We start from the raw sequence: 26,964 nt of genomic DNA on the forward strand, positions 1-26,964 counted from the left end.
TGGAGAGAGTCAAAGGGGAAGCAGGCAGATGTGAAGAGAGACCAAACCCAAGGGGCATCCTGGTTTTGTATCAACCTACTCTTCTAGGATCTGGTCCATTCTCCCTTGAGACCAGTCCAGCCTTGCTGGAGTGAGAACTGGCTCACTACTGGGAGGTGAGTACCAAGCCATTCATGAGGTATCCACCCCCATGATTACCCAAACATTTCCTGCTAGGCCCCACTTCCCAACACCATCACATTGGGGATCAAATTTCAACATGTCATTTGATGGGGGCAGACCAATCATATATGGATTGCAGCATAATCCTTTAAAGAACTTTAAATCTGTTGGCCAGGCATGGTGGCTCACACCTGTAATCCTAGGACTTTGGGAGGCCAAGGCGGATGGATCACCTGAGGTCAAGAGTTCGAGATCAGCCTGGCCAACATGGTGAAACCCCATCTCTACTAAAAATATAAACATTAGCTGGGTGTGCTGTGGGGTGGGAGGCACCGGTAATTCCAGCTACTCGGGAGACTGAGGCAGGAGAATTGCTTGAACCCCGGGGTGGAGGTTGCAGTGAGCCGAGACTGCACAACTTCACCCCAGCCTTGGAGAAAGAGTGAGACTCTGTCTCAAAACAAACAAACAAAAAACAAACAAACAAACAAACAAACTTTGAATCCAGTGATTTCCTTTTTTTTTTTTTTTTTTTACTATTTGCTTGAGTATGCCTCATAAGACTATTCATACCTTGGCTATAGTGATTATAATATTTTTGGCTAAAGCTCTTTTAGTCATTTTATATGTAGTAGAACTTTGGGTTTGGATTCAGCATTAGTTATATACCTTGGAAGCAGGTTCAGTATTATTAAATATTTCTAAGGATTATTCATGCTCTAATTAGTAGATGCTTACAATGGAGGTAGGATGATCCTCTTTTAAACTACTAGTCCTAGAGTAGACATTTCAACATTCACAAAAGGTCATTATCTCTTCCCCCAACCAAACTGCATTCATATTAATTGACAACAGAGACTAGCTATCCCCCAGTCCTTTACTAGGGGGTATTTATTTTAACTCTGCTGCTTGATAATTGTCAAAATTTCAGTTGAGAGATGATATTCAAGGGGGAATGTTTGAAGCTTACCCACTCTTCTATTCCCTCTTACAGGTTTATAAAATATATCCCTGGGTCAGTCCAAAGCATCAGAGAGAATTGGGTATGTAGACTGCATTGCTCCACACTCTTCTATCCCCAATTGCTTTTACCCAGTTATATATTGGAAAGATTCCATCAGTCTGCATTGAAGGTCATCATAAGAATCTGTCACAGAGGGTCTTGAAGTTATTGTCAAGGACATTATTATATCAAAACGGGCTTCTTTTTTGTGAAGACTTCTGTGAGAAATCTCTATGTTTAGTGCCAGCAATTTGTATTTTCAAGCAATTGATTTATTTGTATCTACTGGACACAAATGAATGTATAACTGACAACTTCATATTTTTCTCATGCAGCTGTTAGAAATCTTAGTGTCAAGTCTGTAGTCAACCTCTACGAGATATGTAGGACATTGTGATAATATTTTTAGCCTTACTTCTAGCTCTACTATGCCACTCTTCTTTTAATATAAATTTTTATTGACTTATACTTTCCATATAGAAAAGCATACATAACATAACTTTCATTTTTTGTGGTAGGGCACAATGTTGTAACTAGCACCCAGGTCAAGAGAAAGAACTGTTCAAGTATCAAGACCTCCTCCTTGCTTTCTTCTAGTTCATACCCATATTAAGGATAACTACTCTCCTGGTTTTTAACACCATGGTTTGTTTTGCCTTTTTAAATATTTTAAATGAATGGAGTACTATGGTATATAACTTTGTGTTTAGCTTATTTTGTTCAGCATTATGTTTGCAAGGTTCATCCGTTTTGTTGCATGTTGCTGTACTTTGTTCATTTTCATTGCTGTGTCTTATTCCATTGGATGAATATACCACAATATTTCCATTCTGTCGCTGATTGTCATTTGAGTTGCTTCCACTTTTTGATTACTACTAACTAAATATTCATTCATATTTATTTTGGTGACAATATGTACATTTTTCTGTCAGATATTATCTTGGAGTAGAATTGATGAGTCATATGGCATGCAGATATTCAGCTTCAGTAGATATGAAAGTTTTCAAAAGGAGTTGTACCAACACTCATACTACTGAGCAGTGTGTGTAGGAGTTCCAGTTTTCTGTATCCTAACTAATGCTTGAAATTTTCTTTCATTTTAGCCAATCTTCTATGTCTGTTGGGGTGTCACATGGTGGTTTTAGTTTGCATTTTCTTGATGTCTAATGAAGTCAAGCACCTTTCTGTAAGTCTGTAGGCCACTTGGAGATTTGCTTTCATGAAATGTCAATTCAAGTCACTTAGCAACTGGAATCTCTGCTTTTTGTTTATATTTTACTTGTGTAGTTCTTTGTACATTCTGTATGGGAATCTTTTCTTGGATATGTGTAATGCAAATGTCTTCCATTTGGTGGCTTTATTTTTCACTCTGTCGTACGTTTTGATGAATAGAAATTTCTGATTGGAAAATGGCCCGTACATTTCCTTCATGGCTAATGTTTATTGTAATGTCTTTAAGAAGCCAGCCTACTCCAAAGTAATGAAAATATTCTTTTTTTCTTCTAAAGCTTTATTGTTTTATTTTTACATTTATATCAACAATTCATCTGTAGTTTATTTATGGTGTGAAGTACAGGGGTCAAGATTCAATATTTCCCTTAAGGAAAATCAACTGACCTGGTACCATTTATTGGAAAGAAAGACCATTGTATTAGTCTGTTCTCATGCTGCTATAAGGACATATCCGAGACTGGGTAATTTATGAAGGAAAGAGGTTTAATTGATTCACGGGTCTGCAGGGCTGGGGAGGCCTCAGGAAACTTACAAGCATGGTGGAAGGGGAATCTAACATGTCCTTCTTTGCAAGGCAGCAGGAGAGAGAAGAATGAGAACCAAGCAAAGGGGGAAGCCCCTTATAAAACCATCAGCTCTCATGAGCACTTACTCACTATCATGAGACTAGCATGGGGGAAACCATCCCTATGGTTCAATTACCTCCCATCAGCTCCCTCCCATGATATGTGGGGATTATGGCAACTACATTTCAAGATGAGATTTGGGTGGGGACATAGCCAAACTGTGTCAACCATACTTTCTCCACTACACTCAAGCATCACATTTATCTTAGGTGACTGGATAATTTGTGGTCTATTTCTAGACTTTCTTTTTTCCAATAGTCTATTTGTCTATCCTGAGCTAGTATCATACTAAAATAATACCTATAACTTTATATTATGCCTTGATGTTTGATAATACAAGTTTTCTAGCTTTGTTTTTCAAGATTATCTTGGCTATTCTTGGCCTTTTACAAACTAAATTTTAGAATCAACTTGTCAATTTCTGTTAAAATTTTTTTCTGGGATTTTTATTAAGCTTGTACTGATACTATAAATCAGTTTTGGGAAAGCTGTCATCTTTATAATATTAAGACTTACATGCAACCCATGAACATAATCTATTTCTTTATATGTTTAAATATTCTAGAATTTTTGTCAATAATGTAGTTTTGCATATATAGATATTTTAAATCGCTTATTAGATTTATTCTTGCATATTTGATATATTTTTGTATTATGGTAACTGAAATCATTGAAAACTTTTCATTTTCTTGTGGTTGTTGGTTTATCGATATAAACTTGACCTTTTGAAATACTGGTCTTATATCTAGCAGTCTTACCAGATTTCTTTATTAATTCTAACAGATTTTTTGTAGTTAAAAATTTTTCTTCTGAGTACACAGTCATGTCATCTGCCTATTTTATTTCTTCCTTTTTCAATCTTTATGGCTTTTCTTTTTTGTCTTATTGCACTGGCTAGGACCACTAATGCAGTGTCGCAGAAAACATTCAAAAGTTTATTATTAAATAGGATGTTTGCAGTAGGTTTTTCTTAGTTCTTTTCTATTTCAAAATTGCTGATAATTTTTATCATAAATGGGTGCTGATTATTGTATTATTAAGTTTTTTTGGGGCTTTCAAAATAAACATGATTTTTCTCCCTTTTATTGTTTTCATAGTGAATTATGTTGACTTTTGCATGTTAAACCACTCTGGAATAAAAAAACAATGAGTTGTGATGTATTGTCTTTTCGAAATATCTTTGCATTCAGGGAGTTAATAATTTCTTTGGGATTTTTGCATATTTATTCATGGTAGAGATTGGTATGTAATCGTCCTTTCTTATAATGTTCTTGTCTGGTTTTGTCATTAAGGTTATTTGGCTTTATAAAACAAGTTGGGAAGTGTGTGTGTGTGTGTGTGTGTGTGTGTATGCATTTCCCTCCCCTGTTCTGTAGAACAGTTTCTGTAAGACTGTTATTATTTCTTTCTTAAACATTTGGAAGAATTCACCAGGGAAGCAATGTGAACCGCAAATTGTCTTTGTGGGAAATCATTTAGTAACGGAATCAATTCATTTAATAAATACTGAACAATTCAGATTTCCTGTGTCTTCTGGTATGAGTTTCAGTAGGTTTTTCATGGACCATACCTATTTCATTTATATTGTCAATTTTTTTTTTTTGCTAAGAGTTTTATTAATATCCTCTTAATGTCTTTCTATTATTTGAAAGATCTGTAGTGATTTCCCATTTTTCTTTCCTGATATTATAATCTCCATTTTCCCCATTTATTTTGCTAGGCATTTATTAATTTTACCAACTTTTTCAAAAAACAGCATTTGACTTTGTTGATTTTCTCTGTCAACTCATGTTAGGACTTTGTTAATTTACTCTGTCGACTCCTGTTTATTTAAAAATCTGTTGTCTAACTTTCAAACAGTTGAAGGTTTTTTAGTTATCTTTTATTTGTTGATTTCGAATGAATTCTGTTGTGCAGAGAACATATTCTGAAAGATTTCAAGCTTTTGAAATTTGTCGATGCTTGCTTCATGATGCAGTATATGGTTAATTTCAACGTATATTTCATATGCATTTGGAAATAATGTGTATTGTGTCATTGTTGATTGCACGATTTATATATGTCAGTTAAGTTAGTGTTTTAATTGCCTTGTTCATATCCTCTGTATTCTTTCTTTTTTTTTTGTATACTATTTAGTATTGAGAGAGATGTGTTAAAGTCTACCTCTATGACTGTAGATTTTTGTTTCTCCTTTTAGTTTTGTCATTTTTATTATAAATATTTTGTTTTATTACTAGTTTTATGGCAATTTAGAATTGTGGTCTCTTCCTAGTAGTTTGATTCATTTTAATCATGAAATGTCCCTCATTATCTCTAACAGTGCTACTACCTTGAAGTCTGTTTTATCTGCTATCAATACAGTTATAATAGCTTTCTTTTATTAATGTTCATATGATGTCTCTTTTTCCATCTTTTACTTTCACTTTTGCCATTTCTGGGCTCTTATATTTAGAGTGTCCTTGTAGGTAAGATAGGATTGAATTTTGCGTTTTATCTAGTCTGATAGCCTTAGTCTTTTAGTTATTTAGCCCATTTTAATTAATGTTATTAGTATTATATTTGGATTTATAACTATCTTACTGTTCATTGTATGTTTGCTTTTTTCTCTTTTCTTGCCATCTTAAATATTAATATTTTTATAGTTCCATTTATTCCATGATTCCAGTTTTTTACTTTGTGAACTTGTGAGTCATATATTCCATTTCTTTATATATGTTTATATATATTTCTATTCTTCTGGCAGTTACCTTTGATTTATTACAGTCTAATGCAAATTATAACTTTTACTGCTTTTTCAATAGTGTTAGAACCATTTATTCCCCCTATCCTAAAACATACTCAGCCTCCTGAGTAGCTAGGACTGCAGGCATGCACCACCACACCCAGCTATTTTTTTTTTTTAATTTGTAGATACAGGATCTCGCTGTGTTGCCCAGCTGGTCTCGAACTGCTAGCCTCAGGCGGTCCTCCTGCCTCAGCCTCTAAAAGTGTTGGGAAGACAGACATGAGTCACCATGTGTGTCTCCATTATCTTTTTACACTCCAATTACATTATGTTAAAATTTACCAGGCCTCACTTGATTCATATTCTTTCCCATGGTTTCTATTCTTGTTCTCTTTATGCTTCAGCTTGTATGTTTTCTATTGACTTCTTTTTCTAGTTCATTAATTATGTCTTATGCTGTGTCTATTCTACTGTTTAATCCATTGAATGAGTTTTTAATTTCAGGTAGTTCTAGAATTTTTATTTCATTTTTTAAAATAGACTCTAACCCTCTGATTTTAAAAACCTATCTTTTTACCTGTGTCCTTCATTTCTTTTAGTCTCTTGAACATGTTAATCACATTTATCTTAAAGTTCTTATTAATTTAGAATTTTGAATTATCTTTATATCTTCTTTTATGGTCTGTTTTTTCTCTCTCTTACTCCTTTCTTTGTCATGTAGTCCTATCTTTTGTCACATCTGGAATGTTATTGAATGCCACATAGTATTTATTAAGTTCTTTAATACTTTTGTTGTTCTTTTAGTACTATCATGTTTACCCTTTTGTCAACTATTATGTGTCAAAGTATTCATAAGAACATAGTATACAATAGAAATAGACCACAGTGGAGTAAACAGATGGAATGCACCATTCAATTTTAGAAAGCTATCACCAACAGTTTACTAGTACCCACAGTCAATAGTGTAGGTTAATGCCCACTTTGCTTTACTAGTGTTCATCTTCCTCCAGAGATAGAGTAGTAGCTGATTGCTTTCATCCAGTCAGGGACTGTGCTGAATCCAGACTGGGTTTTAACCATGGTTAGTCTTGAACAACCTACAGTTTGCTCCTGGCCTTTCAGGATTTTCAGCTTAGATTTGGTATATTTTCTAGCACCCTTCCTCCAACAAGCCAAAACAACAAAATGCACTCTGATTTGGGGGCGACAGTAAACAATCACAGTAACTACTGTTTACCGAAAGCTGGCCAACAGCTGAATGTGCACTAAATGAAAGAGCTCTTCTTCCCTGCCTTCCTCTTTCACTCTGATACTAGATTGCACATTCAAAAACAAATCCTCCAAAATACATACTGTTTTGAAAATACTTTATGAAAGACAGAAAGTGGATGTAATGCACATATTTTGTTGTTTTAGCTAGGTAAAATGATTTATTGTCTATTATCTCCAGTGATGGTGATTGTCTTTAGAGGAGGTTAGGAAAACAGTATCCCCCAAAGATTCATATTTAACATTAGATTTTGTGATTTTTAAATCTTAGTATTTACAGAACCAAATGTTCTGTTATATTTCAGGTCTAATCTCAAAATTAATATTAATAACGATTTAAAATTTTAATAAATCTACCACAAAACATCTATGTCTTAACATGATAAGAAAATATATTTAATTTATACATGGCCAATATGCTTTTTGGAGGAAAAATATTAGATTCAGCCTTTATGACTAATAATGGAAATTTTAATTATAATAATTTTTATTTAAATTAGATTTATTTTATAGTTAAGGATAACATGGCCAAAATTCAAACCCAAATATATCTGGTTTCAAAACATATATATATTTTTAATACTGTGCTGTCTTGATTGTGCGTGATATAAGTCAGCTGATATGTGTGTTTGCATAGACAGAAACTGGGAACTTTCATTTTCTTAGCATTCTAGTGTTGATAAACCATGAACACTATATGTTATGGTTTTTTTCTGTTCTTGTATTGTTCTATTGCTGCTTTTAATGTCTAGCTTACTAGAAAGCTCACTTATGTTAAAGTATTCTATTTGGATATTTTCATTTGTTCTTGTGTAAAGAACAGTTAGATTCCCAAGGGATATGTAATCCAAGTATATAAAGTGTTCTTTACTAAAATAATTTTAATTGGGAGTTCTTTCATATGAGGTTAAATCAATTTATTTTAAGATAGGAAGTTTTCTTGGTTTGATAACTTACTAATTTTAGATGAATCTTTTTGGAAAGGTTTGTCTTTTTTATTTTAAGAGTGTGCTTCTAACGTTATTTTTTGTGTTTGGCAATCTGCTGTCATCAGTCTGCTTATATAGCAATACAAGATGTTAATAATAGAGTATTTCCATCCTTAAGTGTCTAGATTAACAATTCTCTTTTAAAATAAATTTTGACAGTACAGATTGAGAAAATATTTTAAATACACATCTCTTTAATTTTAAAAATTTCCCTTTTTAGAGACAGACAGGGTCTTGCTCTGTTACACAGGCTAGAGTGCAGATGCATGACCATAGCCCAGTGTAACCTTGAATTCCTGGGTTCGAGTTATCTTCTTGCCTCAGCCTTCTGAGTTGCTTAGAATAACAGCCTATTTCCACCATGCCTGGCTAATTTTTAAATTTCTTTATAGAGATGGGGTCTCGCTTTGTTGCTCAAACTCCTGACCTCAAGCCATCTCTGTGGCCTCAGCTTTGCAAAGTGTTGGGATTACAGGTGTGAGCCACCACACCTGGCGCTGCTTTCTTCCTTTATTTTTAAGTTGATTTTAACATTGGGTGAATTTTTTTTGAAATAATAAAATATCACAAAGAGAGTTTCATGTTTCAGGGTACAAATTTCAGGGAAGATTGTTGGGACTTTTTTTGGTTCCAATAAAAGTTTATTTACAAAAACATGCGACTAGTTGCATTAGGCTTGTGGACAACAGTCTGTAGACCTCTTCTTAAAGGATATGTGAAAGGTATTTTTTCGCATTATAAAATATTTTAAATAGATTAAAATTATATTAGAAAATAAAGAGGAAAATACACATGATGTTTGAGAATTCTTTTTTTTTTTTTTTTTTTTTTTTTGTGGGTGGGGGGCAGGGAGTCTTGCTCTGTTGCCAAGCTGGAGTGCAGTGGTATGATCTGGGCTCACTGCAACCTCTGCCTTCCAGGTTCAAGCAATTTTCCTGCCTCAGCCTCCCTGGTAGCTGGGACTACAGGTGCATACCACCATGCCCAGCTAATTTTTTTTTTTTTGTATTTTAGTAGAGACAGGGTTTCACCATGTTTCCCAGGCTAGTCTCGGACTCCTGAGCTCAGGCAATCTGCTTGCCTCAGCCTCCCAAAGTGCTAGGATTACAGGCGTGAGCCACCATGCCTGGCTGAGAATTTGTAAGTTTCATAATATTTGAAAAAAGAAGGGAAATTACTTTTTTTGTTTGTTTCTTTGTTTCCGTTCTTTCACCCAGGCTGAAATGCAGTTGGCACCATCTTGGCTCACTGCGATCTCTTCTTCCCAGGTTCAAGTGATTCTCCTGCCTCAGCCTCCTGAGTAGCTGGTACTACAAGTGTGCACCACCACACCTGGCTAACTTTTGTATTTTTAGTAGAGATGGGATTTCACTATGTTGGCCAGGCTGGTCTCAAACTTCTGATCTCAGATGATCCACCTGCCTTGGCCTCCCAAAGTGTTGGGATTACAGGCATGAGCCACCGTGCCCAGACCTGCAAATTGTTGATTCCGAAACATTCTCTTGTATTTGTGATGTAAAATATAAGAGAGCAAATAGGTCTTCCAGTGAACAGTTACCTCTGAGTATTGTGCTTATTATCACCTATAGTCACTGCTTATATTATGTGTGTGGTGTGGATCGTGTCATATCTCTTGGAAGCCATCTTCTTGTTGATCATCGATGCTGACTGTTATTTTAATGGCAGAGGATAATTACCTCACCCCTCTGTTAGAGACTATTAAAAGCAATGGCATATAATAAGGAATATTGTAAATTTGGTTTGAAATAGTGGAGCGTTCTCTGTCTCCTATTTTGGATACTTACATTTTATTAAAAACATCACTCTTATTAATGGCTTTAACCTTTGTGAGCCCTTTTAAGTTTTGAAATGTGATGATTCTAGATGTTTTCATGTACATTAGTTATCTTCAGATATAATTCCATGTAAAGGGATATAGCATGGTATAATAAGAAAATCTATTTTATTTGAACATTTATTTTTTTCTGAAGCATATTTGATAAATGACCAAATAATATATGCTTGTCGTAAAGGGATAGGAATATAATTATTTTCTACTTATTCCCTCTGTGTATATATGGATATATATATTATTAATGCAGAACATTAATATTAAAGATGAATTTTCCCTGTAAAAATAATTTTTAATAAAAACTATAGACATTTAAGAAAATTATTTTTGATTTGTCCTCACATTTAAAATTTTTAAATTATTTTTAATTATAATTATGTTACAAATCTATGAACTATGGAAGGAATTAATGTAATGTGGATGTAATTAATATGTTTTAAACAGTTTTGGTAACTCTCTCATTTCTCTTGCTATGTTGACAAAGGGAAAAAGGTAGTTCATGCTTTCTTAGGTTTTAAAGTTTTAGTCACAATTATTCTTTTTTTGTTGTTTGAGACGGAGTTTTGCTCTTGTTGCTCAGGCCGGAGTGCAGTGGCATGATCTTAGCTCACTGCAACCTCCACCTCCTGGATTCAAGTGATTCTCCTACCTCAGCCTCCTGAGTAACTGGAATTACAGGCATGCGCCACCACACCCAGCCAATTTTTTGTATTTTTGGTAGAGACGGAGTTTCATCGTGTTGGCCAGGCAGGTCTTGAACTCCTGACCTCAGGTTATCCACCTGCCTCAGCCTCCCAAAGTGCAGGGATTACAGGCTTGAGCCACCATACCCGGCCCATTCTTTCTTATTTCTAAGCTAACAAAAATTTCCTTGAACTTTGAAGGTGGGAAAGAGAATCTTTTTAAATAGAGACTTTTCAAAAACTGCATTTCAAAATCTTAATTGTAAGTCTCTTTTATGTAAACTTTTGATTTTTAATTTTTATGTAAAAGCTGTTACTTAGACTTGATTTGATATTTTTAGACATTCATCAAATTGTCATTTCATGATTCAAAAATCATTCTGTTTTAGGAAACAGATGACTAATATTAATGTCATCATTATCAGGAAATAGCTCAGCATCTGTGTGATATTTCTTAGATATATTAAAATTCTTTTTACAGGTTTGATTTTTATAGCACATCTTAGTTACTGTGTTATGGAGGACAGATCCTCATTACTCTGGCATATACTCATGACTAGCTATATGATTTTAGAGAAGTGAGTATTGAGTGGGAAGAGTCGGTTAGCTGAAAGTGAAGCATAGACTCTAAGGGATTGATTTGCCTTCTGAAGTTCTAGGTTGTGTTGGAGGGAGGAGAGCAGGATGTGAATGATGAAGCAAAGCTGGAGAACATTATTTTTCTTCATTACTGACTTTGATATAGTAGAAATTTTTGTAATGCTTTCTCACCCTTAAATATCTTTCTGCTTGAAAATCATAGAAATTGTGTCTAAGGATATGCTTTGGGATATTTGGACTTTGCTTTTGCTTTAGTTTTTAGTTAGCTGTTGAGTTTAAAGTAATGTAGTGCTCTGATATTTGACATTTTATGTTTTTATGACGCAGACAGTATCTTCTGTAAGAATGTAACCTGGTAACGTAGAAAAATATTTGTGCATTTTGTTGACCACTGATTGATCCATATATGTCTCTTGATATGAAAATATATGCAGTAATAACCATGGCTTTTTCTTCCCTCTACATTTTACAAAGTAAATAGCTTGTTAGGTAATTTAGTGTTATTCCTGGAGAACAATAGTGACTAAAATCTTATCCGACTGTTAAAGGTGGAAATTGAGTTCTAACCTAGATTTTTATCTTTGATGAATTAAGTACTTTGTTAATTTTGTTTTCAAATATAAATTTCTGTTTATTTTATGGAGGTGCATTACTATCTTAATTGGCGTAATTTTTACAAGCAGTAGGTTATTCCTTCCTTGAGCAATCTGGTTGCAGAGTTAACTTTCTTATTCCATTCTACTGAATGAAGATTAGAGAAAAGCATTCAGAAATTTCCTCCTGTTTAGGTCAAAGGTGGAGGTGGAGATTGTGTGCTTTTTATTTATTCATTTTAGAAACATTTCTCATTTTCTTTTCCTACACATTGTACTGATTATTCTTATTAAAAGTTTGCCAAGGATTGGCAGCATTATTCTCGTATTGTCACTGAGATGGACATAGGAAATAAAAGTTTTAAAGTCCCTTTTAAATCTAGTTTCTTTTTATCTTTTTGTTTCTATCCATTTAGTATGCGTTATATCTGGCATTTATCTAATTTGACTATCCTTTAGGTACAAGAAACTAATTTTATCAGTGTTACTTCCTATATGTTGTTTCTCGTTATTGCATGATAATTTACTCTACTGATCTCCAGTTGCTGTTGTAGATAATACTGTGTAGTCGAACATTAATCTGTCTGAGCATTTCTCAATGAGGATTATTCATCTGAACCAAAGAAGACTGAAAATTATTTGAGTGATTATATTCTCAATTATCCCAAAGATATATAATGGTGTATAATTTGTATCATTCGAGTTTCATAGGAGAGTTATTTCATTACACACCAAGAATGCCATAGGGTGGCATTTCTGAAAGTATACTTCTGGACCCGGATGCTTTCAGAGGTCCACAAGGTCAAAATTACTTTCTTAACTATTCTAAGACATTATTTGCCTTTTAAAATTCCCATTCTCTTTTGTTGTTGTTATTATTGTCATTTTCTTTGTCTTTTTTATTAAAAATTCCCATTTTCTAACAAGTGTATGCTAGAGTTTTCCAGATGCTACATAATGTGTGCTATTATAATAGCTTGGATAAAAAAGTAGTAATCTAATTGTCTTATATTAAACACATTAAAGATATTTGCAAACATGTAAACAGTGCTATTCTTGCTATGTTTTTCTTTTGGAAAATGCAATTTTCATAAAAATATTTTTATGCAGCATGTAATGAATTTGTTTTGTTTGTAAATAGTAAATAAATACAGGCAGTTCTTACTTTGCATGGTTCCAGTATTTCATAATTTAGTTAAGTAACAGCAATCTTACCTAGTAACATGGTTTCAATTTGAATTACCACTGTAACTCAGCTGTGAGTAGTTGCATAAGATACACATTTTGCCACTGGCTCTTTAGTCCACAAACCACTATGTAACTAACAAATACACATCATAATCAGACACAAGTAATATCACTTCTTTCAAAGTCTGTCTAGGATTGGTCCCTATGCATCTGAAAATGGATAATCAAAAACAGTGAATTGGCCAACTTGCAGAGATGAAAGTACAGAAAAGAAATGGAAAATGATAGCTGGGTGTGGTGGCTCACGCCTGTAATCCCAGCACTTTGGGAGGTCAAAGCGGGCAGATCACGAGGTTAGGAGATCAGGACCATCCTGGCTAACATGGTGAAACCCCAGCTCTACTAAAAAAATACAAAAAATTAGCCGGGCTTGGTGGTGGGCACCTGTAGTGCCAGCTACTTAGGAGGCTGAGGCAGGAGAATGGTGTGAACTGGTGAGGCGGAGCTTACAGTGAGCTGAGATCGCAGCATTGCACTCCAGCCTGGGCAACAGAGTGAGACTCCGTCTCAAAGAAAAAAAATGGAAAATGATAATGCTTAAAGTGAGATTTGCATGAACATAAAGGGAGTTACAGAATAAATTATTGATCATGGGAATTTGCACGTTTCTCCTATTTAAGAAAATCTACATATACAGCCAAGGGGACTTAGTGGAGGCAAATGTTGATATAAAAATGAGGAAAGAATGTTGAATATTGTAGGGACATGGATGCAGCTGGAAACTATCGCAAGAACAGAAAACCAAATACCGCATGTTCTCACTCATAGGTGGGAATTGAACAATGAGAACGCTTGGACGCAGGAAGGGGAGCATCACACACCAGGGCCTGTTGTGGGGCAGGGGGAGAGGGGAGGGATAGCATTAGGAGATACACCTAATGTAAATGATGAGTTAATGGGTGCAGCACACCAACATGGCACATGTATACATATGTACCAGACCTGCACATTGTGCCCATGTACCCTAGGACATAAAATATAATTAAAAAAAAAAAAATGAAGAATGTGGTTGCAACAGAAAGGATGAAAATGTACCAGAGGAAGTGACACCGACAGAACACTTCACATTAAAGGGCTTCTCAGAGGTATTTCACAGCATTGAAAGTGTAAAGGAAAATATATTGGAAGCTAGTTTGAGAAATATGGCAGTTTGCAAAAAGACAGAAAAAGAGGCTTACGCTGTATCTTAAGTTACACTAAATGAGAAGAAGGCAAGCACTGTTCAGACTACTCTTCATAAGTTTGTTACAAAGAAGTAAAACACTTAAATTCTCAATGTTTCTAATGTTTTGAAGTACAGTGTACTAAATAAATCTGTTTTACTATTTTTCATTTCCCTATATAACCGGTTGTAAGAAAGTTTTTAATGTTTTGACAAAAATTTATAAAGGCCACAGGAAAATTATAATTTTTAATTATAAAGATGATTTTGCATGGTTTCAACTTGCAGAGTTATTGTTATGGTCCTCTACTGCTGTGCTAAGTGAGGACTGCCTGTATTTAAAATCTTTTAGTTCAATTTCTAGTATGGTAAATACTAGATATAACCCAAATCTTTCTATATTTCCCTTTATGCCTGTCTCCTGTATTTTCTGTCCTGATTGAATAGCATAACTATCAGAGTAAAACCTGAAAAAAAGCTTGTTCTCTTTTATCTTCTTTATAGTTTTTATTTCTAATCATTTAACAGCTCCCCTTATCATCTTGATTCCCCACTGTCTTAGGCTCTCATATACCATCCTTTATAGGATATGACTGTAAAGAGCATGAGGGAGTTGTTTGAGGTGACAGGACTATTTTGTATCCTGATTTTGATGGTGATTATATGAATCTACACATGTTAAAACTCATAAACTATATATTGGGTCTTGCCGTGATAGGACGTTTAAACATTTCTTTGCTATTCTTTCAAAATAGAGCTTACAAATAAATCAACAGGTACCTACTGAGTACAGTGTTCAAAGCATTGTCTTAGGTGCTGAGGGAGATACATAGTTCAGAAAGCATGTTTCTGCCTGAAGGAATTGTGTTCTAATAAGATAAAGATGGAAAACAAATGATAGCAGTAAGATAAATCATAATTGTCTCTTAAGGGAAATAAATACAAATAAAATGTTAGTTTGTGCTAGAAATATGCAGGTGGATAATTCTCCATTGAGAAGATGACATTTGAGTTGAGACTTGGAAAATACATTGATTTTTGACAGTCAAAAATACAGACAAAGAACATTCTGATAAGGAAAAATATAGTACACTTTACAGATTTGCAGGTTTTGCTATTTATAAGCTCATAAAAACTTTGGATGTTGAAATGGTTTGTCTGTGACCCCATCCAAATCTCATCTTGAATTGTAGTTCCCATAATTCCCATGTGTCATGGGAGGGACCCAGTGGTAGGTAATTGAATCATGGGGGCGGGCCTTTCCCATGCTGTTCTTGTGGTAGAGAATAAGTCTCACGAGATTTGATAGTTTTATAAAGGGGAGTTCCCCTACACATGCTTTCTTGCCTGCTGCCATATAAGACAACCCTTTATTCTTCCTTCATCTTCCACCATGATTGTGAGGGTTAGAACTGTGAGTCAATTAAATCTCTTTCCTTTATAAATTACTCAGTCTTGGGTAAGTCTTTATTAGCAGTGTGAGAACAGACTAATACAGATGTATTCTTCTCATTAATACTCACTTTCTATTTTATTCTGTTTTGTGCTCAGAAACTCTCAAAAGTATTTGAGTCTGCAGCTCAAATTCCTTACAAGTGGTATTATTGTTTTTGAGTATTTTGGAGTTAATTTAGTTAGGTCACATTTTGTTTTTAGTGGGGACAATTAGCTATTTCTAAGTCTTAGTTTTGTCAATAGATACTCTCTTAGTCCTTTCAGGCTGCTTTAACAAATTACCTTAAACCAGGTAATTTATAAACAACAGAAATTTATTGCTCACAGTTCTGCAGGCTGGGAAGGCCAAGATTGGGGCACCATCAGACTGAGTGTCTGGTGAGAGCCCATTCTTCATAGATGACACCTTCTGTGTGTCCTTACATGGCAGAAGAGGCAAACAAGCTCCCTCAGGCCTCTTTTATAAGAGTACTAATTCTGTACATGAAAGCTCTGCCCTCATTATCTAACCACTTCTCAAAGGCTCTAACCCTTAATACTATTGCTCTGGGGATTAGGTATCAACATAGGAATTTTGGGAGGACACAAACATTCTGACCAGAGGAGATAGGAAATATATCAATAAAAAGACCCCTCTTTCTGTAAAAATTTCCATTTACAGAATAAATTTGAATAAATGGGGTTTTTCAGAAGTTATATTCTTATAAAATATTTTTACAAGTTTTCCCCAAATTGCCTTCCTCCCATTTTTTTCATACTTAGGGAATTAATCAACTCTACCTAAAAGCAACAATAATCTTTTTTTCATAGGTTTTCTGTGAAGACCCTGATTGATCGGTCTTGCTTTGAGACAATTGATGATTCTTCTCCTGAATTTAACAATTTTGCAGCTATTTTGGAACAGATTTTAAGCCACCGGCTAAAAGGTAAAAGCACTAATGTACTATTTATTCTCCCACCAGCTGTCTTTATGATAAGCTTGAAATTTTAGAAATCATGCAGTCTGTGTGACTTAGATAGCCAACATTCTACAATGTGAGAAACATAAACCTGATATCAGAATGTCAAATCTGTTGGCCTGTGTGACTACAAAAGAGCCTCTGTTCTCAGATTTATACCTATTTGTGGGATGCATTGAAAATGTTGTATTAATTGCCACATACAAGGAGAAAAGTGGCTTTCCATACGTAATTAAAATAAAAGCTTAAATTGAAAGGAAGCCCATCCCAAAGGTTACTTGATGGTGTTTTAATCAATTTACAAAGAAGCATTCCAGGCATTATGTTTATTTGTTTAGCATCTACTTTCTTAAACAAGTATCTTTGTAAATATTTTAGCAGGTAGTAGGTTTAAAAAGAGGTATGTAAGAGACATGCTTGGCTTTGGTTTTCTTAAATCAAAAAGTATACTTACATTAGAAATATAATTTTCTTAACAATTTAAAGGGGAACATGGGAGCTATATTCTCCCTGAATTTTAGATTTTTTAAATTAAAAAGATCTATAAAATATAGTTGCTAAAGATCAAGAAGTATTGTGTAGTATAAATCTTAGTAACAATAAGTACTAACTTTATCACATTAGTCCTATTATCTGGTCTTCCTAAAGCAAACTTGATCATCATATATTTTCACTTAAGTTTTTTATTATCTTTACAATCTTAATGATATAGGTTCACATCAGTCGTAGTAACTTGCTTTGGTAGCATAACTTATGAGAATCTCAGGTGTAATATGAAGATTAATTCTATTCTGTACTTTTTGATGGTGAAAGCATCCAGGTTTTAGTATAAGTGTTTAAATGAGTTGAGCAGTACTGTGGGCCCAGTGCAAAGGATTGAATTTAAACAACATCGGAGGAAAAATATGAATTCATTTATCCATCTGCAATTTAAAATGGGGTTCCTAAAATTACTAACACTTTTTTCTGTTAAATTTGGTGGTTTTGCATTTTAAAAGGGTTATTTTTTTCTCATTTTTGCCGTTCCATGTTTCCTAAATTTTCTGTCATTAATGTTACCTTTTATAAGAAAATAAAATTTTTATAAAAGCAAAGGATATGGAAGTGTTTTGAGATATTATTAGATACTATATTGTGTGATGATCGTTTAAATTTTATGCATAAATTTATAAATAATACCTGACTTATATGGAATAGAACAGACTCTGATGTACCTTGATGTTCATGAGAATTTTACCTTAAAACCTAATGCCCTTGATCTGGTATACCATTTAGCATATGATTCTCTCACAAAAACTATCAATAGAAAACTATCAATAGCAAATGAACAATAAGGCTATGTTGAGACTCCCATGCCAAGTGGTTGGGCAGAGTCACTACTGTGTAAGTGGATGCCTCCTGCACACCAGTCTGCCATCTTCTGAGTTATGTATCAGCAAAATATAGATCACACACCTTCAGAATTATTTCTGAACAATTAAATCCATTAATGTTATTTCTGAATAATACTATAATGAAAATAGAATCCCCAGTTGAATTATGGATAAGAATTCTACTTGTGTGACTAAGATATAGTAAGATATCTGATACAGTAAGATTTGTGTTAATTTTTTAAGCTAGGTAAGATAATTTAAAAATTTCTGTAAATCGACTCTTATGGTCACTGATTTATATACATGTGTATATATATATATATATATATATATATGTATGTATTAAGAATTACGAAATAATGTGTAACTTTTGAGATGAGGTATTTTAAAGATGCAAGCATCTGGGACTTTCATATATTATTTCCTATTTTTGGTATTTTAATATATAACAAATTGCTTTTACTTTTGGAGAAGTCATATGATTATTTTGATAGTACACTCTCCACTTAAGATTTAGTTATATAGCAACTAATTTTTCCAGTGTTTTCCTTTATAGAAGTACAAATTAAAATTTTATAACTTTGTGTGTTTCTAAGATCTACTTTTTCTACAACTACTGCTTATTTTTGAAGTAAAAGGACATTTGTTTTCAACATTAAACTTTTCCAGAGAAAGATAAAATCTTCCCCAGACACAGTATAGGCTGTGATGTTACAGCCAAAGTGAAGAGCTGAGACAGTTGCTTCACTCTAAAAGCCCCATTACTGAAGAAAAGGAGGCTTTTAAAATCATATACATTAATCTTATTTGCAGTAATCTGTCAATAAGATGTTGATCTTACTTTCCTAGGATATAGCTGAGAAATAGGAATTAATGACAATATTAGAATTGAAAGAGATCTTCGTTCAGGTCCTTCAGTAATTTTTGAACTTTTATTGATTTAAAGCATAATATTTCCTTCCACCCTAACCTACCACTCCTAATAAAAGCCACTGCAAAAGCTAGATATGTATGTAGAACATTTTGTTGAAGCCAGGATGGAGAAGTTAGGCGTTTTGCCTGCTCAGCAACAATTGCAACGTATTCAAAACTCCATAGTACCACTTCAGGTAGCTCAGAGGATCACAGACTGAGAAGCACTACTGTATTCTAGCCTCTGTCCTGCTGAAGCAGTCTGCTCAACAGTATTTCTAACAGGGGTACGTATAGTCTTTGCCTTAACACTTCTGATCTCTGAGAACTAAGTAAAGCAGTCCATCACATTATTGGACAGGTTAGATTATTTGAAAATTCTTTTTTTTTTTTTTTTTTTTTTTGAGGCTGAGTCTCGCTCTGTCGCCCGGACTGGAGTGCAGTGGCCGGATCTCAGCTCACTGCAAGCTCCGCCTCCCGGGTTTACGCCATTCTCCTGCCTCAGCCTCCCTAGGAGCTGGGACTACAGGCGCCCGCCACCTCGCCCGGCTAGTTTTTGTATTTTTTTTTTAGTAGAGACGGGGTTTCACCGTGTTAGCCAGGATGGTCTCAATCTCCTGACCTCGTGATCCGCCCGTCTCTGCCTCCCAAAGTGCTGGGATTACAGGCTTGAGCCACCGCGCCCGGCCTTGAAAATTCTTATGTATATGAAACCAACCTATCATATTGTGCTTTGATCTTTTTTCTGCTACTTTTTTTCAAATGTGAGCCTACTACTAATACGTATTAAAATATAGCTATTTTATAATCTTTTCCCAAGTTCCCACTTTTCTTTCTCCCAGGTAAGGTATCCCTAGTTTCTTTAATCTTCTGGAACCACCAGAGTCTTAGTTTTCTGGCTTACCACTGATTTGTTAGTATTGCTCTTAAAAATCTGGTTCTCAGAGCTGAGTAAAGTGCTTCAGATAGGCCAAACTCTGTATTAGTCAGAATTTAAGTTTACATAGACTTCTGGTTCACATTGAAATTGAGGCTGAGTAAAATCCCGAGGCTTTTAAAAAATTGAACTATAGCTTGTATTTTATTTCTCTAAATTAGTTTGCCTGAGCTGAAGTTTGATAGGGATAAATGCAGTATTTTTTCCTTCTTTATCCCCTTCAGAGATAAAAATACAAGTAAGTGGAAAGATATACGTGTTCATAGATTAAAAAATTAATATTGTTAAAATGCTTGTATTAACAATCTACCCAACATAATCTACATGTTCACTGAAATCTCTATCAAAATTTCAGGGTCATTTTTCACAGAAAAAAAAAGACAGTCCTGAAAATTCATATGGAACCACAAAAGACCCTGAATAACCAAAGCAATCTTGAGCAAAAAGAACAAAACTGGAGGCATCAAAATACTTGACTTCAAAATATACTGCAAAGCTGTATTAGTTAAAACAGGATGTTGCTAGCATAAAAACAGACAAACTAATAGATTAGAATAGAGAACCCACAAATAAATCCATGCATTTATGGTCTATTAATTTTCAACAAAAGTGCCAAAACACACACTAGGGAAAGGACAGTCTCTTTAATAAATGCTGTTGAGACAACTGGTTAGCCACATGTAGAAGAATGAAATTAGACCCTTCACACCATAGAAGAAAATCAACTCAAAATGCATTAAAGACTTAAATGTAAGATCTACCTACTACAACTGTAAAGTTACTAGAAGAAAACATAGGGAAAAAACTCCATGACATTGGTCTGGGTGATGATATTTTTGGATTTGACACCACAAGCACAAGCAACTAAAGGAAAATAAACAAGTGGAATTACATAAAACTAAATTACATCATCAGAGTAAAGAGACAGTTTACAAAAAGGGAAGAAATATTTAAAAACCACACACCAGATAAGGGGCTAATATCCAAAATATATGAGGAACTCAAACAAATCAACAGTAAGTAAATAAATAGCCTGATTTAGGCAAAGAACCTGAATAGACATTCCCACAATAAGACATGCAAATGGCCAACAGGTATATGAAAAGGTGCTCAAAATCACTATACAGCAAATAAATGAAAATTAAAACCATAGTGAGATATCCCCTCATACCCGTTAGAATGCATATTATCAAACAGCTGAAGGATAACAAGTGCTGGAGAAGTTGCGGAGAAAAGGGAACCCTTGCAGTAGGAATGTAAATTTAGAACAGCCATTACAGAAAACATTCTGGAGATTCCTCAAAAAATTAAAAATAGAACTGCCATTAGTCTCCTATGTGATTAGAGTAAATAAAAATAAAAATAGAACCACCATGTAAACCAGCAATCCCACTTCTAGGTACATAGCCAAGGAAGTGAAATCAGTGTCTCGAAGAGTTATCTCTACTTCCATGTTCATTGAAGGATTATTCACACTAGCCAAAATAAGGACTCAACCTAATTGTCCGTCTACTGATGAGATGATTTAAAAAAAAAAAAAAAAAAGAAAGGTTGCATATATAAACAATGGAATGCTCTTCAGCTTTTAAGAGGAAGAAAATCCTGCCATTTGTGACAACATGGATGACCCAGAAGACATTATGTTGAGTGAAATAAACCAGATACATAAAGACAAATACTGCATGACTTCCTTATATGTGGCATCTAAAAAAGTTGAACTCATAAAAGTAGAGAATAGAATGGTGGTTACCATGTGCTGGAAGGAGAAGGATCAGAGAGATGTTGGTTAAAGGATATAAAAATTCAGTGAAATAGGAATAAGTTCAAGAGATCTATTGTACAAAATGGTGACTATAGTTAAAGTGTATTGGATATTTGAAAATTCCTAAAAGAGTATATTTTCAGTGTTCTCACCAAAAAATGATAAGTATGTGAGGGCTATGGTTTAAATGTGTCCCCTCAAATTCATGTGCTGGAAACTTAACACCCTATCCAACAGTGTTGGGAAGTGGGGCTTTTTGGGAGGTGTTCTTAGCTCATAAGGGCAGAGCCCTCATGAATGGATTAATACCTTTATAAAAGAACTTGACAGAAGAAGTTTGTCCTTTTTTGCCATTTTGCTTTCTGCCATTTGGAGACACAACATTCCTTCACTCTAGAGGATGCAGTGTTCAAGGTACCACCTTGGAAGCAGAGACAGGACCCTCACTAGATCCCAAATCTGCTAATGCTTTGATCTTGGACTTCCCAGCCTCTAGAACTATGAGAAATAAATTTCAGTTCGCTATAAATGACCCAGTTTCAGGTATTGTTATAGCAATACAAAAATGGACCAAGAAAGTGAGGTAATACATGTGTTAATTTGTTAATTGGTACAATTTAGCCATTCCACAATGTATACAAATTTCAAAACATGTACATCATATATACAATTTATATTTGTCAATTTAAAAATTTTAAAATAATTTTTAAAAAGAAAAAATTAATACAGTTATAAGCTTATTCAAAGAAAAAAGAAGAAAGAAGAGACTAACCAGTGAAGCTAGAAATACAGTATGCATTAGTAGTATTAATAAATCTCAGGGATTGGTTGGTTGTGGGTAGGAGAAAGCTGAGCACTAGAACGATGCAGAGATACCAGTCTGGATGTGGTCATTACCCAGGGTGACTGAAAAAGGGGAACATATTTAGGAAAAGAGAAAATATCAAGGTTTATTGTGGACACTTGAGAAAAAATGATAGTAGGAGAAGAAAGAGAAAGCAATGGAAGAGAAAAGGGGATGAGGAAAATTAGAATAAAGAAGAGAAAGAAGTTAGAGGATACTAATTTTCCAAAACAAAGTTAGATTTAGTGTAAGTTGATAGACTTAATTGGTAGTTTTTAAAAAAACCTAATTATTTAATTTTATTTATAGAAGAAAATCGATTTATTTTTTAACTTGTCAGTTGTATTATACTTCACCACTATTTTTCTTCTAAACTTATTTGTCCATCTCTAAGCTACTTAAATTTCAAGTTACTCATTCAAAAATATAATGTCATGAGTCAACTATAAATGAATTTTTTCATTTATTTATTCAACTATATTTATTAAGTATCTACTATATGCCTACCACTGTTGTAAGTGCTAGGCATGCAATAGGGAATTAAACAAAAATCCCTGTTCTCATTCATAGCTTCTATCATATCAAATGGGTGGGGAGGGGGGGGAGAAATGCAATTTAGGAAGACTTCTACCTCTGGGAAGATGAACATGACATACTTTCCCCTGTTTTTCTCACAAAGTACAATAATAAATCCTGGCTATTATGCATAAAACAAACATAAGAAAACTCTGAAAGGTACAGAGTAGAAGAAAGACTGGTTAAGGACACTAGGACCTTAGGAATGACACAGTACTGGGTTGCCTGGATTTACTTTTTGCCTTATATGTCCCAGACTAGGTGTTGGATAAGCCAGGAACCTGCAAATTGCAACAGGCAAAGGGAAAAAAACAACAATAATGAAAACCTCTCAGCAAGATACTATTCTCTCTAGCCAAAGGACCAGAGAAAGAATAGCCTAGCAAGACAGAAAACTTTCCAACAGTATCTGCTCTACTTTAAACATCACAAAAAAACTGTAGTACCACCTAGTCTTAAAAAAGGCCGAATGGGAAGCTTAGAATTCTACCCTCCTGAGGCGATAACAAAGTGTCCCAGTACCACCATTAGGGTGACATTAGAGAAGGCCAGAGAGATAAGATTTCTTCCCTCTTGGCTGGTCAAAAACTCTCTCTCTCTTCCCCAACACCCCCCTTCCCACCATGTTGATGGAACACCACACTGGGGAGCCTAGGCTGCCATCATCATCCAAAAGTAATGTGCCAGTTTCTGGCCATACTGGGGTAGGGTCAGAAGAGGTCTGTTAAGAGAGTTATGTCTTTCACTGTCACCCAGTGCTAAAGGGGCCACCCCAAGTACTATGCCGGTGGAAACCATGTGGGAAGCCTGGACTCCAACTCCCACACAGTAGTAATGAGGATGCCCTTATTGGTATCAGTGGAAGCCCATTGGGAAACTTGAACTTCATCCTCCACTTGGCAGTAATGAAGCAGTGCTCCCCTCCCACCTTCCTCTGTGGGAACAGTGTCACAAAAAGCTAGTTAAAACAGAAGGTTTAAGTAAGATCCAGAGTCTCATAACATAATATGAACATGTCCAGCTTTCCATTGAAACTCACTTGTCATACCAAGAACCAGGAAGATCTCAGATTGCGTAATAAAAGATAGTCAATAGATGTCAACACTGAGATGACAGAGGTGTTAGAATCGCTGACAAAGATTTTAAAGTATCCATGATTAAAATGCTTTGAGCAATACATGTAAGAAACAAATGAAAAAGTAGAAATCCACAGCAAAGAAATGGCAGATATAAAGAAGACCAAAATGGAAATTTGGTGCTGAAAAAATATGAAACTGAAAAAGTTCAGTGGATGGACCCAACAGGAAAATGGGAATTACAGAGGAAAGAACCAGTGAACTGAAAGACAGAACAATAGAAATTTCCTAATCTGAACAACAGAGAGAAATTAGACTTGTTAAAAAATGAACAGAGCCTCAAGGACCTGTGGGACAATAACAAAAGATGACACCTGTCAGAATTCTTGAAGGAGAGAAGAAAGAAGGTGTGACTGAAAAAGTACTCAAATAACAGCTGAAAATTACCCAGAGTTAGCAAGAGACGTAAGCATATAGATTCAAGAAACAGAGCAAACCACAAATAGGAAAAATTCAAAGAAATTCATGCCAAAGGCATGATAATTAAACCAATAAATAAAGACAAAGAAAAAATGTTGCAAATAGAGAAAAATGACTACTTGCCTACAACAATTTGAATGACAGTAGATTTCTGATCAGAAACCATGGAAGCCAGGAGGAAGTGGTACAACATATTTCAAGTGCTGAATGATAACTGTCAACACAGCAGAATTATTCTTCAGCAATGAAGGAAACGTTAAGACCTTCTCACAGGAAAGACAACTAAGGAAATTTGTTGCCAGCAGACTTACCCTCAATTAATGATCAAAGAACATTCGTTAAGCAGAAAGGAAATGATAAAAGAAAGAACTTTAGACTGGGAGGCTAAGGCAAGCGGATCACTTGGGCTCAGTAGTGCAAGACCAGCCTGGGCAACATGGCAAAACCCTGTCTCTACAAAAAATACAAAAAATTAGCCAGACATGGTGATATGCGTCTGTGAGTCCCAGCTATTTGGGCAGCTGAGGTGGGAGGATCATGTAAGCCCAGGAAGTTGAGGCTGCAGTGAGCGGTGATCATGCCATCATGCCATTGCAATCCAGTCTGGGCAATAGAATGAGACTCTGTCTCAAAGCAAACAAGCAACAACAACAACAAAACTTTGGAATAACAGGAAGGAAGAAAGGATACAATAAATAAGAATATGGGTAAATACATTAGGTTTTCCATTTTACTTTTAGTTTTCTGTTTATTCCCCCTGTTCTTGGTTTCTCTGTTTTCTTTTTTCTGTCTTCTAGGGGGCTGTTTGAACACTTTTTAGAATTCCATTTTTATTTACATTGTTTTTTAGTGTATCTCTTTGTATAGATTTTTCAGTGGTTGCAGTATTATGTTACAGATATGTAACATCACAGTCTACTGGTGTCATTTTCCAGTGTGAAGTTTAAAAATCTTACCTTTCTTTATGTCCCTTTACTCTACCCTATGTGTATAGCATAGTTGTTTTACATATTTCCTCTACATACATATAGGACCACATTAGGCAGTGTTATATTTTTTTTTCTCCACCACCAAAGATAATTTAGAACACTCAAGAGGAGAAGGATAAAACAAGTTTGTTGTTCCTGTATTTATAGTGTAGATACAGTTTGCTAATTTGTCTAGCACACAGTCTGGGGTATAAGAGGTAAAAAGAAACTCAGGGAGCTTACTGCTGTGTCATTCTCTGGGTTCTGAGGTTTCTAGCCAGTCTTTCTTTTCATTTCCACTTTCAGAATCTTTTAATGTTTGTTTTTATAAAATAGCCAGAGTTTTTAGTTGTATTTAGCAAGAGGAAAATACATCTACTTAATTTTGTTCTATCCCAGAAGTTGCCTTTATTTTTTAATGTGAAGAATTACATCAATTATTTTTCTAATGTTAAATCACCTAAATATTCTTAGGATAAATCCAACTTGAGCCTCATATATTGTTTTAATCTACTTTGCAAGTTTTAGGATTTAGGTTTGATAACATTTTGGAAGTTTGGGTTCTGTGTTTATGAGTAAAATTAGTCTGTTTTGTGCTTGTTTGGGTTTTGTTGTCAAGGTTATTCTAGCCTCAAAAAATGCGTTGCAGGTGTTTTATCTTTGTTTTTTTCATTCTTTGGGAGAATTTTGCATAAGTCTCGAATAATCATCTATTAGGTAGAAGTTACCAGTAAAAACGCTGGGTCAAATGGTGAGTGTGAGTGAGTGTATGTGTGTGTGTACGTGCACTTCAACTACTAATTCACTTTATGCTTTCAGGTCTATTCAGGTTGTTGATTTCTTTGATGTTACTCTATTTTGTATTCTCCTTAAAGTTGTCAATGTCTTCTATCCCATATACTCTCAGTTTTTAAATATCTAGCTAGTTATAATATTTCCTTTAATGTGACACTTAAAATAGATGAATTCAGCAGAATGGTTTTTAAAAATTAAAGCTCTCTAAAGGGATGTAAAGTTTAAAACTTTTTTAGTTCTTTGTTTTTATTTTATGATCATTAGTTCTTTTTTCTTTTTTTCTTAACCAGTATTGCCAGAGATTTATCTGTTTTATTAGTCTTTCAAATAACTAATTTATGACTTTGCTGATCATGTATGTATATTAATAGCATTCTTGTTTCCTCTGTTATATCTTCTTTGGCTCTGTTATGTTTATGTTGGACTCTTAACAGATTAATTTTCAAATTTTTCTCCAGCTACTGCTTTGGCTATATTTATGTTTGAGTAATGTAATATTTTCATTACAATTCCAATACTCGTTTTTAAGTAATTTCTACTTGTTCTGCTCATTTCTTTGTCTTATGAGTAATTTGGAAGTTTTTTATCTTTCTGAAAATAGGAGATTTTACCTTTTCATATTTACTTCTATGTTAATTGAGTTACAGTCAGAATTTGGTTTGTTTGGGAGATTTTGTTGAAA

The 26,964-nt window shown here is 34.5% G+C and overlaps 2 protein-coding genes across 5 annotated transcripts in view; one reads left to right on the forward strand and one right to left on the reverse strand.

The window, feature by feature from the left end:
- ABCB1 (ATP binding cassette subfamily B member 1) overlaps positions 1–26,964 on the reverse strand; it is a 220,523-nt gene that overhangs the window by 134,514 nt on the left and 59,045 nt on the right. The gene's annotated exons all lie outside the window — the stretch shown is intronic.
- The window catches only part of RUNDC3B (RUN domain containing 3B), a 205,555-nt gene that overhangs the window by 5,554 nt on the left and 173,037 nt on the right, over positions 1–26,964 (forward strand). For all 4 annotated transcript variants that reach the window (XM_033193874.1, XM_033193877.1, XM_033193876.1 and 1 more), the window contains exon 2: positions 16,411–16,526. In XM_033193874.1, coding sequence (XP_033049765.1) covers positions 16,411–16,526 — 116 coding nt within the window. The remainder of the gene's footprint in view (positions 1–16,410; positions 16,527–26,964) is intronic.

Source organism: Trachypithecus francoisi, unplaced genomic scaffold (genome assembly GCF_009764315.1).
Source record: "Trachypithecus francoisi isolate TF-2019V2 unplaced genomic scaffold, Tfra_2.0 Lachesis_group4, whole genome shotgun sequence".
Taxonomy (NCBI): Eukaryota; Metazoa; Chordata; class Mammalia; order Primates; family Cercopithecidae; genus Trachypithecus; species Trachypithecus francoisi.